At 37.3% G+C, this 19,864-nt stretch overlaps 1 protein-coding gene across 1 annotated transcript in view; it reads right to left on the bottom strand.

The window, feature by feature from the left end:
• The window catches only part of DHX15 (DEAH-box helicase 15), a 57,841-nt gene that overhangs the window by 24,301 nt on the left and 13,676 nt on the right, over positions 1 to 19,864 (bottom strand). Inside the window, exons 4-5 of the mRNA XM_006737707.3 lie at positions 5,104 to 5,263; positions 2,666 to 2,884 (exon numbers count right to left, since the gene is read on the bottom strand). Coding sequence (XP_006737770.1) covers positions 2,666 to 2,884; positions 5,104 to 5,263 — 379 coding nt within the window. The remainder of the gene's footprint in view (positions 1 to 2,665; positions 2,885 to 5,103; positions 5,264 to 19,864) is intronic.

Below are 19,864 nucleotides of genomic sequence, written 5' to 3'. Positions count from 1 at the left end.
CTAGTCATCTAAAGGTGATTTAAAAATGTAAGAGGACACATGCAAACCTAGTTCACAATTACAGTTAATAACTTTATCGGAAAACATATACTCTACCACACATTTGAAAACCATGGGGCCTGTTCCCTTCCTTTCCCCAACTATGGGATAGCTGCCAAAATATCAAATACAAGAAGTTAAATCATAGAAAAGCCTCTCAGGTCCTCACCATGAGACCATCTGATGTTTCTGATAAAATTCTAATATCATTAGTTACCTGAACATAATGGCTATTTTTAAGTCATTTACAAAAATACACTATGCAGCACTCTAGATGAAGCAAGAAACTAGAGACAAGGCACAAAAGGACAAAATAAATACCTCAACTGCCTAAAGACTGCATTAGTGCATAAATACCGTTTATATGCCATCAAAAAAGCATCTGGTACTCTTGCTTACAAAATATTTAAAAATTCTTCCATTCAAAATGCATAAAAGGGAAGACTAGTACCAACATAGGTCTATCTGTAAAACTGAATTTGCAACACATTTTATTTCCCAAAAGAGCAAGTGTGATGCTGTATTGGGAACGATTTTCCAACCCAGGGGACATGTGGCAATGTCTGCAGACATTTTTCGTTGTTACCACGGGGGGAGAGAATGTTACGCATCTAATGGGTAAAGACCAAAGACGCCACAATGCACAGGTTACCCCACAGCAAAAAAACTGATCAGCCTACCATGTAGATAGTGCTGAGGTTGAAAAACCCTGTTCTACAGTAAAGAACGATGGCCAATGGGGGTACAAATCATAGATCACATAAATACTGAAGAAATGCAAGGATAAAAAAATTATTCAATATTTATAGCTCTTAAAACAATAGCATTTGCCAGAATATTATGTGTTATCAAGCATTCCTGTAGAAACTGAATACAAATAAAATAATTCACATTCCAATGGAGGCAGGCAGTCACACAGAAGACTTCTGATTTTGCTATCTGGGAGAACAAGGGCAATTCCCCCACGACAGTGTTTATAGTTGTGTCATTAATGTACTATAGGAATTATACTGGTTTGAACATTCTCTGGCATAGTGACCTTTAAACCTAGGGAAATACAAAAATGGCCCGTAGACTTCATTGAAGATGCAGATTCCTATATCGCACCTCAGATTTCACCTATTTCAGCAAGTCTGGAACAGGGCCAAGAACTTGCTTTAACAAACTCTCCCCTCCTCAGTCCACTGGCCACAGTTGAGAAAAAATGTTCTGGGGCGGGGTCAGACCTTTTACTGTAAAGGGCCAAAACAATTTAGGCTTTGCATCCATGGATCATCTCTGCTGCACATTCTTTGTTCTTACTTAAAACTATTTAAAAATGTAAAAACAATTCTTAACTCGTGGGCCATACAAAAACAAACAGGAGGGTTGGCACATGTAGCTATTTAAATTTAAATTAATTAAAATGCTGTAAAATTAAAATTTAATCCCTCCTCTCACAGCCACACTTCAAATACGCAAAAGCCTTAACATTCCTGGTGACTACCATACTGAACAGCACAGACACAGAACTTGTCCAGCACTGAAGAAAGGTCTAATGCGGGGTGCCTGGGTGGCTCAGTCACTGAGTGTCTGCCCTCGACTCAGGTCATGATCCCAGGGTCCTGGGATTGAGCCCCGCATCGGGCTCCTTGCTCCGCTGGGGGGCCTGCTTCTCCCTCTCCCACTCCCCCTGCTTGTGTTCCCTCTCTCTGTCAAAAAATAAATAAAATCTTAAAAAAAAAAAAAGAAAGAAAGAAAGGAAGGTCTTATGGGACAGCGCTACTCTAGAACCTCACCACTCAAACCTGGAGCACTTCAGCATTACTTAGAAGCTTGTTAGGAATACAGAATCTCAGGCTCCACCAGATCGACTGAATCAGAATCCACAAATTTTCTAAGTGATCTGCGTGTATGTTAGTTTGAGAAGCACATTCTAGAAAATTCGTAAAATCTACTGAAACAAAGGACAAGCTTGTAAGAAAACCTCCAGTAAAAGGCTCTCTAAAACTGTTTTATCCAGACAGCTTTTTCCTGAACTTTAGCTTGAGAATTTCATAACACACCTATAAACCTACTGTGGGAAACAAGTTTTAAAAATATAGCACCTGAGAATAAAACGTGTATCTTAAAATGAGTTAAATTCTAACTAAGAAATTTCAGTGATTCCTTCTAATCCTCAGTGAACACATGGAAAACAAAACCAAAACACAAACATTTGTTTTGATGTTGAATGGACACCTAAGTGACTCAAGTTCACTCACAAGCTAACTGACCAGGACAATCTGATCTTCACAGCAGCTGTGTGGTTCAAATTCTTGCTTCAGCAAAACTGCAAATTACCACACCACTTCTTACCACCCAGGTCTCTCGAAAGCTGAGACTGCAATTGCTAAATCTTGAAATTCTAAAAGCATTTAACATTCTTACGATAATTAACAAACACCAACAGTATAAAAGGGTATTCATAGAGTACATAGACAAAGGGGTTATATATTTCATACTTAAATACAATCAAGTTGAAGAAAATCTTTAAAACTTGGGATAAGAAACACATGGTTAATATACGCCAAGTTCTTAGGTTTAAAAAGCTGTTGTATAATTTAATATGCTAAAGGCTAAATAATGAAGAAAATAATGACTATACCTCTTGACCAGTTAAGAAAAGTAGAAGATCTCCCTCTTCCTCTTCACACATATGAATTTGGATTACTGTTCGAATGGCTGCTTCAAGATAATCTCTCTCTGGTTCAGGAGTATAAAAGATCTCAACAGGATGTGTACGCCCAGGAATAGTTAAGAGAGGACAGTTATCAAAGTAAATCTGGAATTTCCCTGCATCTAGAGTAGCGCTCATAACTATAACCTGGAAAAAGAAACAGTAAATTATTTGAAGCTGTCTTCAAGGATTCTTACATGGTCTTAAGGGAAAAAAACAAGTCATGTTTATTGTTCTATATATACCACTTATTTAAAAAAACTACAAAAATCTTCATACAAATAAATTGATTAAAAAAATCAAATGCAGGGGCACCTGGGTGGCTCAGTCAGCTAAGCGTCTGACTCTTGATTTCAGCTCAGGTCATGGTCTCAGGATTCTGAGATCACAACCGCTGCCCCCCCTCCCCCCTCCCGCTCATACTCCTTTCTCTAATAAATAAATCTTTAAAAACTATATCAAATACAGAAATGCTGAGCTATAGAGTAAGAGAGTTACTGACATCTTAAAAAAATCAGAAATAAACCCAATACCCAATAAATAAACTACAATATATCTTCATGAAACAATATCTTAAAACCCAAAGTTCATAAAATGCTAACATATTTATGTTACATAAAGTTTACACAGTATGTAAAGGGGATTGATATGAAACATTATTAATAAATAGTATGATTACTACCATGTTTATTAAAACAGACCATGACAGGAAAAAACAGGAAATGTGAAAAAGACAAAAAAAAAATCACTGGCACAGATATAAATTTTCTCCCTTCTTCCAAAGCATTTTTAATAAGCATGACTTCTTTAGAAAAATTCCTACACAGGGATTTTCTACATTGTTGTAAAAAGCCACAGCCACAAAAGGCTGTTCAGGGGCAGGGCTACAGGACAGTGCAGTCACCCTCCCTCCATGTAATCACACATTACAGCACCCATTAAAAATTTACTTAAAAAGAAGGCACCCCATAAAACATTCTACTACAGAGTAATTTCTACTTCGACTTTCTTTCCTAAAAGCTTTAATAGCCCACACCTGATTTCACTTATATGTGAAATCTAAAGAACACAAAGCAGAAAGAGGCCCATAAATACAAAGAACAAACTGGTGGTTGCCAGAAGAGGGGGGTGGAGGGATGGGCAAAATGAATAAAGTAGAGTAGGAGTTTCAAACTTCCAGCTTCGGAAGGAGTAAGTCACGGGAATGAAAGGTACAGCACAGGAAATATAGTCAATGGTACTGTAATAGTGTTGTACAGTCACAGATGGTAGCTATGCTCAAGGTGACACAGCGTAACATATAGAGCTGTCATTACCAATCACTATGTTGTACATCAGAAACTAACATAACCTGTCAACTACAATTAAAATCAAACAAAAACTTCAATTGTTCATAAGGTCATCAATAATGACAGTACTCATTTTTTTTTTTTAAGATTTTATTTATTTGACAGAGAGAGACACAGTGAGAGAGGGAACACAAGCAGGGAGAGTGGGAGAGAGAGAAGCAGGCTTCCCACAGAGCAGGGAGCCCAATGCGGGGCTCGATCCCAGGACCCTGGAATCATGACCTGAGCCAAAGGCAGACGCTTAACGACTGAGCCACCCAGGCGCCCCAACAGTACTCATTCTTTAAATACATTCTTTAAAGGAATAAATTTAATTTACAAGCAAAAACATACTAAGATAATTTTTTAAGACCCAGAATCTTTCTGCCCAGTGTACAATCCCTATAACACATATACTAACAACCGAATTATGAGTCTAAGCTCCAATAAACGGTACACACACACAGCAAAGAGGCACTTCATAAACTCTGGGAGGCAAAAAAGTCAGAAAATTCAGTCCGTTTTAGGCCCTTATCAACAGAGTTAACACTGACCAGGGTAGTAGCAGTATAACAGACAGAAAAAAAACCAAGCAAACTAGGTTAAGTGAGCACATTTCTGAGGAGTGGTTTGCTTGTTCTGGGTATAGCTGTTCCTACTACCCAACATGACTGAGTTATAATGGGTGTGTTTATGTTGGGACAGGACAAAGATTTGAGGTTTCTGTATTTAATGAAGGGTAGGGTGAGCAGCAGGGTTATAAAACCACCATGTTATTAGATCACAAGAAAACACAGGTGGGTTAGAAATGGAAAAGATCTGGCTTAAAAATACATTACTAAAAAGTGGAATCATACCAAGAACACATATGAAGACATAGCTACGTACATTAGAAACGAAGAATAACAACAATGTAGGTACTTACTGGTTCCTTATTTTACACTTGGTATTTTATAGTTGATTAGAATGACTGGCATGTATTCCGTTTTTTATATATACCTTTTTTAATGAAACAAATGAGTAAAAAAATTACTTCACCTTTAAGTCTGATCTCTGTCTTACAACTTCCTTCAGAACACCCATGAGGATATCTGTAGCCAAAGTCCTTTCATGAGCCTCATCAAGAATTATTACACCATAACGCTCAAGGAGGGGATCATTCATAGCTTCACGAAGTAACATCCCATCAGTCATATACCTATATTCACAAAACACAGTTGGTCAAGGTTCATTTAGAACATTTTAAAACTAAACTTCATGACATGCAAAGACATCAGGAAAATCAAAATTAAATTTTCCCCAAAACAAATGTACTATTGTTTCATAATCAATTGCAAAATTAAACATGAAGAAAAACTTCTACGAGTATCAAACAAGTTATACACTATCAAATCTTGTCAACTGAGACTGTAATACTGAAATGCATTAAGAAAACAAGATTAAATCTGCTATGGAATATAATGATCACATGGTTTCATACAAATGCCAAAGCAAAACGCATCACTTAAATGAGTTTCTTTTTAAGATTTTATTTATTTATTTGACAGAGAGAGACACAGTGAGAGAGGGAACACAAGCAGGGAGAGTGGGAGAGGGAGAAGCAGGCTTCCCGCGGAGCAGGGAGCCCGATGCGGGGCTTGATCCCAGGACTCTGGGATCATGACCTGAGCCGAAGGCAGACGCTTAACGACTGAGCCACCCAGGCACCCCTAAATGAGTTTCTTAAAAACAAAACTTAAAACGTAAATGTTCGACCTGCAAAACAAAACTAAGAAGCCACTTTGTTTTATAACCACACATCACTAAAATGTTACCACATGCAAAAGTACATTTCTTTAAAGCTTTAGTAATTCTCCACTTAAGCTAACAACAGCCTTCCTTGGTTCAAAAGGGCTGAGAGAGCACAAAAGTCTACCATCTCTGTTTGCCCCAGTCCCATCCAATTCAATGACATGATGGCAAAGAAGCACAAAAAGGAATACATTCATGGAATAAGGAGCAGCATTAGCACTAGAAATGTTGATAAATATATATGAAAGAGAAAAGGCAAAGGACACCCACTAAATCAACGAAGCAGAGAGGGAAACCAGGTTTAGAGATGGCTCAAGATGAAACAGCTAATCCAGCACTCAGATGCAGGGTGGTTTGCAAACGGTGTTACGGGCCAGCCATCTCCTAGCCATGCTATTCTGGCTGCTACTGTCACTAACACAAAACAACTATCCCCAGAGTTTGGCCCAGGAACAAAACAAAGTCAACCTGCAGAGGCTAAAGTCACAGTTCATTCAATTCATGGTTTTATTTACAAATTTAAAAGCAGTATAAAAATGTGAAGTCATCATTTCTAACTTCATTATTTTGGGTTTTTATTTTTCACACATGAGTCTAACCTAATCTTTCATGGACCAACTTGGTATTTTTAGCTAATGCGATTGTTGGCGCAGTGAAGTTCACCAAATTGACAATGTACAGAAGTGAATCGTTCTCCTTATTTCACTTCAACTTCTAAATTTAGTAAGACTTTTGGCAAACAAACCCATCCCTACTCTATATATTTTAGGCTTCTTTCTTCTTTGGCCATATTTTTTAAAATAAACTACATTTCTGCAGTTGGCCCAGAATTACCTGAAGATTATTTTATATTAAGACCATGAAAGAAAAAAGTGCCAATTAAACTATGACTCAATGGCTTAACAACAGTGTAGCACAGCACATGAATCAGCTACACTATAGCCTCTAGGTGCTTTGAAGTATCTCTGATCTATTTGAGGACATTTAGTAATTTCTCCTGACTTCAGCTTACTGACGAGATAGGCAATCCTTTTGCACATTATCTCAGTAGCAAAACATAATACAGTTTCATCTGCTTGTGAGTAACTTGCCTCAGATTCCACAAAGCTCTTGTCTGTTCTTTCATAGGGGGAAAAAAAAAATGAACTGGTCACTCTCCAAACAATAAATATTTGCTTAAATACCATCAAATGTATACCATGCTGCTCAGTATCCAAGCTTACTCATTTCAACATGGAATCCCAGTGTAATCTTTTTGAAGACATTTTAATTAGCAAAGAAACCCAGTACACATAGTTCCAACAATAGCACATTACTTATCTGAAGTGAAATACGGACAGCTAGATCAAGTTCAAGCATTCCCAGGTAATACCCACCACCAAACCGCTAAAAGTTTTAAGACCCTCAGATTGTAAAAATGTACCTCAATCTCACGTACTAAAAAGGTGAAGTCACAGAACTGATAAAAGTATCAGGCTTAACTTGAAAACTCCTTGAAACTCATTTAAAAAAAAAAAAGCCACCCTCTTTATTTTGATCTTTTTCCTCTTACATTCCTCAAGCTTCACGCAACCACAACAGTGTAGAGGGCATTTAAAAGCACAGCTAACCCAAATACTCATTCTTTTATATTTTTCTGAAGGGAAGTGTTGCAAATGGCAGAACAGAGATATTGCACGTTAATGGAACTACTATTTGCCTTGTTTTATTAGAAAGTATGCATAATATATGTACTAAGTTAAATGGTCAACTAAACCCTCTGACTTCCAGACTCCAGAGACAGACTCCTAACAGTTGTCTCAGTATTTGATCATCACCCAGTGATCTCTCCTGCATCACAGGAATGTAGGAAGCTTGTTGTATGCAATAGAGAGCTTCGGGAAAAATTACATCTGTAGGGGCACCTGGGTGGCTCAGTCAGTTAAGCGTCCGACTCTTGGTTTCAGCTCAGGTAGTGATCTCAGGGTTGTGAGATGGAGCCCCAAGGTGAGTTGGGCTCTGCGCTCAGCAGGGAGTCTGCTTGAGACTCTCTCTTCCACTGTCCCCCACCCACTTGCGTGTGCACACACTCTAAAATATTTTAAAGATGAAAGGTCTCTTAAAAATATAATCAATATTGCCGCTTTTCCAGTGTAGAAAATTCACTATCAGTAGTTAACTTTCCCAGGGTCTCAAAACCAGTTAAATAGCTTAGGACTAAGTATCAGTGTACTGATCCCCAATCCTGGGCCCCTCCTATACAAACACACTCTCCTCAAAGTCCAAGAAAAATGTACATATAAATACAATAGCAAAAAGTTACCTGGTGTGGGGTTGGGGGTTGGAAACATACAGAAAAAATCGTTTGTAAGCTCATTTGTGATCTACTGAAAAGAGGTAATATTAAAACAAATATAAGTACTACTGCTCTTTTCTTTGTCCTCTGAAATGACTGCAGGGCATGCTCTTAGTCAGCCAAACTTTTTTTTGCCCTGATTTAATTGACCCCCAAACCTTAGGTGACCTTTAATTTTTTTAAGATTTATTTATTTGAGAGAGAGAGGAGAGCACACGCGTGCACACGCACAAACAACAGCCAGAGGCGCAGAGGAAGAGAAAATCTCAAGCAGACTCCACACTGAGCGTGAAGCCAGAGTGGGGCTTGATCTCACAACCCTGAGATCTTGACCTGAGCCGAAACCAGGATTTGGAGGCTTAACCAACTGAGCCACCCAGGCGCCCCAGGTAGCCTTTTAAATCAGGGAAACAGAGCTAGACCCCCCAAGTACATCTGGATCTTCTATATAGAGAGATTTTTTAAAAACTCAACAACCCAGTACCAGATGCAAGTCACATAAGTGTCCCCCCAAAACAGGTATGTCCTTTTCCTCCTCCTTATCTTACTGTAACACTGAGTAATGTCTCTTTAACTGTGTACCAAAACCGAACAGATTTCTGCCATCTAACATCTTTCTCATGAGTCACCTCAAAATTCTAATTTTGTCTCTATTAGTATACCTTATTTAACATCTGAAAAACATACATTTTTGTTTTATTGGAAAACTACAGTTTGTTGGGCCTTCAGAGTTCTGGGACAATTCTTTGCTGTGTGTCACCAACAATCTTTATGGCATGCTTTCAATACTAGATTTCAGGTAGTCTTTTCTGTTATCATCGTATTTATACACAGTAAATTTTTCTTTCTATGTGTGCCGTATGTCTGAAGTTTTGAAGTTCTAAATAAAAAGTGTGCCAGTATGAACATAAGCAGTTGATTTTAGGAATACTGGACTTTTCTTAAAGTACATTAATAGGCTCGAAGTACAGGCATGTTCACTGGCAAAAAATAGAGGGAATGAGGCTCTGGATCAAGACCCAAGTTCAATAGGTCAAATGTCAAAATAATAAAGACCAATCAACTGACCTGCCTATGTCAAGAACAGAGGCGAGGCTGAGAGCAAGACCACACACCTATCCCTCCCCAGGTTTCCCTCCCCCTCTGGGTTTGTCCTTCCATCTAGACTCCTCCGGCCTGTTGTCACTGTTGTTTACTTATGCTATAAAGAGGAAAACAGAAGGAAGGGTCCTACACTTTGCCTAATTAAGCCACTACCAGAATTACTGGCAACTTTAGCACAGTATTTGAGGTGATTTTCTTTCTTTATATTTAGAGTGACTTGATTCTGATTCTTTGTTGTTTTGTACGGAACAGCACTTTATCTGTGTATTAATTGTTCCCCTGTATCCTTTATGGTTTTTCCTTCTTTTCGTTTCTTTTTTAAATTATGCATGGAATTTTGTGTGTGTGTGAAATTAAGGTCTTTATTAATCCTGAGAAAAAAGAAAAGTCACCCAATGACTTGCTATACTACTAGATATATGAAGCCCTCTGCTTAAAAAAAAAAAAAAAAAAAGGTAACCAAACACAAAGCACAGAAAAAGGCAGAACCAGGGTACTGATGATCCTATAAAAGCCATAGCCATTTTCCTTTTAAGTTTTACTACCTTCCATAGTACTAATGGAATATTTAACCAGACTAAGGCATCAGGGTGTCACAATAATAAAACTGTGATCACCCAATTTTGAAGTTTCAGCAATAGGCTAATAATCAAAAACTGCATAGGAGAGTCAAACTCTGCATTTGACTGCATACCCTATTATCCAGTGTTCTTCTGTTTTGAAACAAAAACTTGCTTAAAGAGTCATCTGTATTACCTGTGAACTGGTTAGAAATACAAAACTTGGGTCTCACCCCTGACCTGCTTAATCAGAAATTGTGAAGATGAGGCATAGCAATCTGTTCAAACAAGCTTTCATGTGATTCTGATGCTTGCTGAAGTATGAGAAGCACCAGTCTAAATCAAGTTAAACAAGAGACAGGTTAAATACATGCCTAAAGCAGCAAAAGATCCCTGAAGAGTAAGTCAGACACAGTTCATATTTTCAACCATGACTGTTTAATTAATAAAATAAACAAAAAAAAATTCAGTGTGCTGAGTAGTATGAACTTAGCTTGAGTATTTTTTTGCAGTGCGCACATGCAAATGGCATAGTACAACTACAAGCCAGCTGCCAACCCTGATCCCTAGCCAATTTCACCAATTCCAATGTGAATAAAGTATGATAAAACATTACAGACTGCAAAGGTATTGTTTAGTTTTGTGTTTACATATATTTATAATTTTTTGAAAAATTTCTCAAGTTGTCTGGTTCAAAGAAAAAAATCATAAAGAAAAAAGATGCACAGAATGGTGAAAATGTTTCCCAAAATGTATACCAGAAATTTTTAATAAACTGTTATCAGATTATTCATAACTTTAATGAATGTCAGTAACTAATGCCTAAGTTAAAAGTCATGAAAAATTATGTCTATGTGGGGAAACAATCCCCAATAACTTAGTGTTATTTTCTCTGGTGTAGGAATGTATTAAGAGAGACATAGAGTGTAAACCTTCCTAAATCCCTACCTCAAACCTTGTATCATCCTAAAAAAAGTTCCAAATTGATCAAAGATGTGTAAAACAAAAACAAAATACTAGAATACATGGATTCAAATAATTGTTCAATACACTGAATACATCTTCTTCAACTAATTCAATTAATTAAAAACACCGGTATAAAATTCAGGTTTCTACATGGCATGAAGTGTGATAAACAAAGCAAAAAAACATGGCAAAGTGAGCAAAAATTGGAACTTAAATCCAGAAGGCCAATTTTGTTAAGAAAATTGCAACTGAGGGGCGCCTGGGTGGCTCAGATGGTTAAGCATCTGCCTTCAGCTCAGGTCATGATCCCAGGGTCCTGGGATCGAGCCCCACATCGGGCTCCTGGCTCAGCGAGGAGCCTGCTTCTCCCTCTCCCTCTGCCTCTCTCTCTGCTCATGCTTTCTCTCTCTCTCTCTGTATCTCTGTGTCTCAAATGAATAAATAAAATCTTTAAAAAAAAAAAAAAAGAAAATTGCAACTGATATCTAGAACGCTAATTCTGTTAAAAGCTCCTACAATCAATATAAAAAAGGCCAACTGACCACAGAAAGACGGACAAACTCCAAGTTTCACTAATCCTATAATACTGTACATTTTTTCAAATTTACCTTCTCTGTGATTGGGATGCATTTTAAAATAGCACCTTACAAATGACAGTCAAGCAGGTAGCAATACTTATGGGAAGATGAGAAAAGCAATAGTCTGAGACCCAAAAAGAAACACAAATGGCTCATAAATACATATAAAGATGCTCAATTTCATACAAAAGAAATGCAAATTAAAACCATAATAATATTCCATTTTTCACTTACAATACTGACAAAGAATAAAAAAGTTCCACAATACAATGTTGGCAAGGATACAGAAACAGACACTCATTTGCTCATTCCTTACTGGTCAGAGTAGATAAATCTCTACGGAAGGCAATCTGGCAGTAATAAAATTCAAACATACCCTGTAACCCAACCAATTTCATTTGTAGGGAATTCTTTTCAGATATATACATGTGCATGTGTGAAAAAATGTGTGTACAAGGTTTTGTTAGGAGGGTACTAGGGGCAAGTATTTTTTTTTTAATTTTATTTATTTATTAGAAAGCACAAGCAGGGGGAAGGGGAGAAAGAAAGGGGGGGGAAGTGAGAAGCAGACTCCCCGCTGAGCAGGGAGCCCTCCGTGGGGCTCCATCCCAGTACCCCAAGAACACTACACAAGCTGAAGGCAGACACTCAACTGACTGAGCCATCCAGGCACCCCAACAAGTGTTTTTAATAGCAAAAACTGCAAATCCGAGTGCCTATCAATAGAATAAAACAAACTATAGTCATTAAAAAAAATAAGGCAACTTTGTATTTACTGTTCTAGAACAATATAAGTGAAATCAGCAGCCATATCTTGAACCAGCCCTGCTATAACAATTAAGTTAATATATTCCGAAAATCCTAGATAGGTAGTGCTCTTGCAATACTGTTAGGACCTGGTTACCTTTCAAAGTACAGGCTTTATTCTGGCATAACTGCACATGCAGCTAAATCAAAACTGTGTTTCTATGGGGCGCCTAAGTGGCTCAGTCGTCAAGCGTCTGCCTTTGGCTCAGGTCATGATCCCAGGGTCCTGGGATCGAGCCCCACATTGGGCTCCCTGTTCTGTGGGGAAGCCTGCTTCTCCCTCTCCCACCTGCTTGGGTTCCTTCTCTAGCTGTCAAATAAATAAATAAAATCTTTAAAAAAAACAAAACAAAACAAAAAACCTGTTTCTAAAGAATCCAAAACTTGACTCAGCATGACCCAAAGAAATTCTTGGTAACTGCTTCGAAGTTTATAATAAATGATTGGCACTGTTTAATCTGAGTAATTAGATTTACTGCTTTCCAAATTACCTAGCAACACTTTACAAATACTTACACATAAAAGAATTACATGGAGATGAGGAGTAACACCACATACAGTGGTTAAGGATACACCCCTACTGCAAGACAAACCTAGGTTCAAGTCTGTGCCTTCTTCTTGGCATCTGATCTTAAACAAGATCAACTTCTCTAATACGCTACTTGTAAAATGAGAATATGATGGCTTTTGTTTAAATTAAAAGAATGTATTTAGAGCACCTAGTATACCAATTGTTGGGCACCTGTTGAATACTCTATATAGAATTCTACGCTATGCTCTTAACTAACTTTTACCTAATAGATCCTTGGGATAACCTTACCTCTGTACAACATACTGTGGTAGCCACATTTCTGTCCCTACCAGTTGGATCAACATAATTATATTTGACATGAAATGGTAAGCTCTTAGTGTAGAAAAGAGAGTTGTACAGATGTTTCCTGTTATATGCTTCAGAAAAGCTCGAAAAAGATGAGTCACACACACAGTATCAGATGTGTGACGTAACTATAAAAAAGTGAAAGGGGTCTGGAATTCCAGAATTCAAGATTCAATTCTCTTGAATTCCAGAAAAGTAACACATATGTATTTTCCAAGTGTCTGAAGTTTAAATACCACTGTAAGATGTAGACATTTTAACTGCCTAAGTGAACTCCAAACAAAGGGCCCATATTCAAGAAAATGGTGTTCATCCTACATTAAAAGACTGATGAATGAATGTACAGGTTTTAAATTAAAATTTTTAAAAAGTTTAAGGTTTGTATAAATTTTTACTATTTACTACTAAAACTGTTAGATTAACTCACTACAATCCAATCAAGTCCTATGAGTGCCTCTATTAAAGAAAAACTATGCATATTAAAATGCCTGCACAAACAGTATGTAGTATTCTTTAAGTTACAATGGAGCAAGACTTCTGAAATAGACCATAACCAAAAAATATATATATTTTCCCTCTACCATATAACCTATTTTTGTTTAAAGCCCCTATCAGTACATGGGGCGCCTGGCTGGCTTAGTAGGTAGAGCATACAACGCTTGATCTCAGGGTTCTGAGTTTGAGCCCCATGTTGGGTGCAGAAATTATTATTTTTTTTTAAGATTTTATTTATTTATTTGACAGAGAGAGACAGAGAGAGAGAGAGGGGACACAAGCAGGGGGAGTGGGAGAGGGAGAAGCAGGCTTCCCGCGGAGCAGGGAGCCCTATGAGGGCTTGACCCTAGGACCCTGGGATCATGACCTGAGCCAAAGGCAGACGCTTAACGACTGAGCCACCCAGGCACCCTGGGTGTAAAAATTACTTAAAAATAAAATCTCTAAAAAAAATAAAAGCAGCCCCTACCAACCAGTGGAATACTTTTTGAATGACAACAGTAAAAGAAACAGAAGAATGACAAAGCTAAAACAGCTTGCACTTAGCAGGAATTATATCAGAAGAAAAGAACTATATATAGTATTAGTGACTTTATAAAATACAGCTCTTCTCACTACTATAAATACAGTGAAGCCTGAACACCCACACCCTACCCATACTTCACAATGCCAACATTATGAAATGGTCAATTACCAACTTTTAAACATGTTCACAGAAAATGCTATTATACTTATTCAGTAACTACTGAGAGTCATCAGATTACCTTCCTCCAACAATTTCTTCCAATATCAGTTATTTCTATATGGCATAGGCACAAAAATAAAGCATAAGTCAGTTTAAAATGAAGTTATTTACCCCTTTTAGGTGATCTGGCTATTTTTGGATTCATCACTAACTTAAAGTCTTCAGTGTCCACAATGCTAGCACTGTATTTCTCAATTTATATAGTTCTATGATGTAAAAAAAAAAAAAAACCAACAACAACAACAACAAAAAACTTTACGAACCTGATACATGTGAACACAGCAGTTAAAAAAAAAAAGATATTTGGTTGTTTAATATTAAGATCTCCTAAAGGACAGCTTATGTATAATCCCCTAGCACAGTCCAAGTTTAGATTGCTCTAGAACTTTAACATCTATTTATATATCCAGCCAAGAGAAGAGTAAACTACTTCCTTCTTTGGGTATAAACAGATATATTAACTTGCTACAGTAAATTGATTCAATTTGTTAAATGATACCCTATTTCCAGAGAACAATAATTATGTTCTTGCCTTAGGATTCAAAACAATTTATATTACCGTTTTTCCATACTCAACATGTGCTGCCACAGCACTACTAGCAGAGGAACTTCATTATGCATATTCCTTTCAAAGATATTATCTTTGCAAGGCTGAATTTTTGATAGTCGCTCTAATAAAAAGCAAATAAGGCAAATATCAGTGTAGAACAGTAAGTAAAGGTGGCAATGTCCAAACCAACTCCAAAGTTTAAAAAACTGATACCACACTAGAAGATAACGGTGGTTTAAAAATGAAATAAAAATATTTTTCTTCCAATGTGTGTGTGGTATTTGTTTAAAGGGCTAATTTAGGACATAAATACTTAATGACTGAACCAATAAATACATGGAATTCTGAGTCATTTCTTCTGGCCTAGGGTACCACGAAAAATTACTGAAACATTAAGCATGAAGCTGTGAACCAAGGTAGCACAGGAACTTCTACTCTCCCTAAAACCTAGCTCACTGAGTTAATCTGCAAGTCCCTCCACCCTTCTCAGCTCATCTATATAGTTCATGTGACTGAATCAAACTACGTTCTTAATTGCTTCACAGCTTAAGTCCCCAACCAAGTCAGAGAAGAACTAGTGACACTAACACAGTTCCTTTGTATACTTAATGTTCCTTTCACTTGTAAAGAGATAAGCAAACATTTATATAGGGCCAAGTTCAACTTGATACACTCGAACAATACTACTACTACAATCACAACAACCTATACATAGTATCGGTTACAAACAACAAACTACTAGATCTGAACAGTCACATGGAAAGGTACCACACAGTGTTTTGAATAATTTGGAATCTACCATGTTTCAATGCATTTATAATACCAAAAAAATGGACAAAAAGAAAGCAAACAGAAAACCGCAAACCCCACTTATAACCTGTGTAGACAGCCTCATAGTTCTGAGATCAGCATTCAAAGCATACAGCTTTATTTGGGCAAACAGCTAAAATATATGTGGTATGTTTCAGTTAGCTATGTAATCAAGCCAAAGAAATGGCTAAGAAGTTAACAGAAGGCAACTAAAATCACTTTTTCAAAATAGACTGCCCATTCCTCAAGTTTTCACAAGTTTTGAAGGAAATGCCTGTCATCCTCACAACAGAATTTACAGAAAGCTAGTATGAATGCATACATTTGATTTAATATTTTTTAAGATGTTAAGCACTATAAACAAAGAGCCTCCTAATAACTAAACCCTTGCCAAGTAGTGAAATATAAACACAAAGATCAAATGTAATATATGCATACCTTTAGAAAATCAAGTTAGCTTTTATGAATGAATAAAAAACAAAGAATTCTAATACTAAGTGACGACGATGAGTTTTCAATCTGACAGGAAATGCTTAAGTGGTAAATAACCACATTTATTCTTTATTACCACCCCTTTTCTAAAGATTTAGTAAAACTACCTTTATCTAATCCCAGTTCTATACTTGAATTAGAACACAGCCTACTATACAACAGATGTTCAATTACTTTATAATTAATGTTTATAAAATTAATGGTCTTTAAAGTACCAGGCCTATTTCACAGCTTACCTCCAGCCCTAAAAGAATATTTGGATTCATTCATTCATTTCATAGTGACAAGTAATGTCCAAGTTTTAATTCAAGTTAAAACCCCCAAACTGTAATTCATGTGCTGCATTAAAAGGAACTTTATCAAGTTTTTGTTCTTTTTAATTAACTGGGTTAACTGGTTAATAAGATCCAATAATTTCTCAAACTGGAATCTACCACCACTATCAGCAGCAGCAAAAGTAGAAATGTTGACTTAGCACTTGCTGGGCGATAGGAATTACTTTAAGGGCTGTACACAAATAAATGTATTTCATCTCAGAACAACCATATGAGGTAGTTATTATCAGCTCTATCTTCTAAAAAAGCAATAAACACAGGGAGGTTAATTAACATTGCCAAGATCACAGCTAATAAGTGGCAAAGCTGGGACACAACTCCGGCCCTGTAATCTTAGTCTGTGGTTTAGGATGTATTTCCTTTTGATTCTCTTCTCAACTCATACACTTTTTAACAATGTTGCCTTATTGGAAACCCACTGTGGCATCTCTTAAGTGGTCCTTATGCAGTTGGTGCTTCTAACTCAGGCCCCAAACAATCTGCTATGGGAACGTGCTACAGCAATGCCTGGTAAATCCTCCCCAGTGTCAACCTTAAAGGTCCTGTACCAGCCAACTCCTTATTGTAGCAGTGTTCGTACTGGAATCTCGTATTTGCTATATATTTTTAGATTTTCTTTCATCTTCTTGTCTAGGTTGCCTTTTGGAGATTAAAAAATGTGTAAAGTTTCTGATTCGTATTATGTAGAATAGCACTTCTTTGGCTCGTTAGTTCAAAACTTTTCTCCCTTAAGCTTTAACAAGGGGTTTATCACACCTTTAGACCCCAAGTTCTGTTCGTTTCTCCTTATCACCTGATTATAGATATAAACTATGTCCTGTCCTTAACTTTTCTTGATTTTTCCAGCTGCGTGTCCTGAAGCTATATATATACGATAACTCAGGAAGGTGCAGGTCTTAAAAAACAAACATGCGTCCTTGAAGAAAAGAGCTACAACACCTTCTGCTTCATAAACATTACCCCAGATTAATTCCTTAGCCTGTGACAGGTCCCAATATGGAAATGAATCTGACACCCAAAAGCAAAAGATTCAGAATAGAAGGCAAATTACAAATTATATACACCAAATCACCCTATCATCATACCCTCTCCACCAAGAAATCAGGAAAAATGTCTTTTCATGAAAAAGTTACCCGTTTTTCACATTTATGTTGAGGATTCACCCAGTCTACAGTGTAGTGACAAATTTCACACTCCTCTGTTGCCTTTTCCATCTCAGGTTTTTTTTTTTGAAGTTCCATGCACAAGGCAAGTATACAGATATAGACGCAAACTCTTTCCCAAACAGTTTACATTTACACTCCAACTAGGCAAGAGAAAGAAACCCATCTTTAATTATCTCTACTGTCCATAAACCAGTCTTGTATCATCTCGAGGGATCAGGCACAGAAATGCTGACTTACACAAATCATTTGGATACTTTAAAGAATACACAAACTGCAGTATCTTCTCAAGTAAAAAGTCCGTTTTTACCCCCTTCAGGAAAGTTTTTAAAAACGCTGTTCCATGGGCGCCTGGGTGGCTCAGTCGGTTAAGTGTCTGCCTTCGGCTCAGGTCATGATCCCAGGGTCCCGCGCTCGAGCCCTCCATCGGGCTCCCTGCTCAGGGAGTCAGCTTCTCCCTCTCCCTCTGCCCCTCCCCTGCTCATGTGCACGCTCTAATTTGAGAGAGAGAGAATGAGAGAAAGAGAGCCCATGAGAGGGTGGGGAGCATCAGAGGGAGAAGCAGATTCCCCGCCAAGCAGGGAGCCCAATGAGGGACTCGATCCCAACACTCCAGGATCATGACCTGAGCCGAAGGCAGTCGCTTAACCAACTGAGCCACCCAGGCGCCCCTCTAATAAATAAAATCTTAAAAAAAAAATGCTGTTCCATCTGCCAAGAAAGCTCTGCTCCCTGTACCCCAATCCCTGCCCTGGCAAACCATTACTTTCAACTCAGGCCTTTATTCCATCTTCTCTTTTCAATTTGAATTGTCAAATCATGCCTTCATACAAACCCCAGTATTCTCTTTCAGAAGCCTAATCACAGTATGAAATTGTATTTACTTTATGTGGACAAGAACCAGATCTGCTTTTTAGTACTGTATCTAGCTAGCACTGTCCAACACAAAGAAGTCACTCAATTAACTGTACGACTAACTAAACATTACTTATGTACATCACTGGGTTCCCTTAATATCAAAATATCTCAGAATTTTGCAGCTTGGGGGAGAGGGTACAAAAAGGAAATAACTAAATTACGTACAAAATTACCAACTTCAAATATTATATCTGCCTGAGGGTTCAAGACTATCAAACTGTTTTATTCCATAAAAAAAATTATCAGCCCCCTCAAAATAAATGAACAGATTTCTTAAAATTTGTCACAACTCCAAAGTGCTTCTTAAAATCCACTCCAAGAGTATATCATCTCTTCTTTCTTAAAGTGAATTAAAATATTTTTCACTGACAAGTCACAAACTTGGCAACATCTTGCACAGACTGGTGTGCTCTTCTTTAGCTATCTCACTTGTTTTTTGGGGGGTTTTGTTCGTAATTTCCAAGCCAAAATGGAACATTAAGCATACTGCAAAAGGAATACTTCAGAAAAGTGATGGGAGCAGGCAAAAATTGTAACAAATAAAATATAAAAACGATTTACACCTGTGGCGGCTTGAAAACTACTTGTCTACTGGGACTGGACAGGTTTTTAAGGCTAGCCTAACAGAGAGTGCACTAATTTATACTAGATCCAATTATCTGAAAATAGCACAATATTAGACCTAGAATCTAGAATTTATGGATATATATCCCAAACACCAGAAAAAGTACCTTTGGACTCTTAATGTGAATAGAGATGATTTAAAGATACACTAATTTAACTAAAGTACTCTCAAACAAATTTAATTAGTAAAAAAGTATTTGTTTACTGTCAACAACGAAATCAGGAGGAGTATGGTTGAATTGAGTCCCTCAGGCAGAATCCTCAGAAGTTAGTCCTCTTTACCCTTCTTCTATGGTGAAAATTAGAAGCCTGTTTTTCTGGCTAAATAATGGATTCCTAGGCATTTTTATATCCACACCTGACCCCTGAACAACACAGGTATGAACTGCACAGATCCACTCATACACAGATTTTTTTCAATAAATACAGTACAGGACTGTAAATTATTTTCTTATGATTTTTCCCATACCTTACTCTAAGAATATGGTAGATAATACATACATAACATACAAAATATGTGTTAACTGTTTGTTATTGGTGTAGTGAATAGCAGGCTATTAGTAGGTAACTTGTGGGGAAGTCAGGTTAGACACAGATTTGTGCAGGGGAGGGGGGTTTGCTTCTAACCCCTATGGCTCAAAGGTCAACT

This window comes from Leptonychotes weddellii, chromosome 2 (assembly GCF_054177405.1).
Source record: "Leptonychotes weddellii isolate Sample4059 chromosome 2, ASM5417740v2, whole genome shotgun sequence".
Lineage (NCBI taxonomy): Eukaryota > Metazoa > Chordata > Mammalia > Carnivora > Phocidae > Leptonychotes > Leptonychotes weddellii.
The sequence above is the reverse complement of the archived record's forward strand: the minus strand, read 5'-3'. Positions and strand labels throughout refer to the sequence as shown.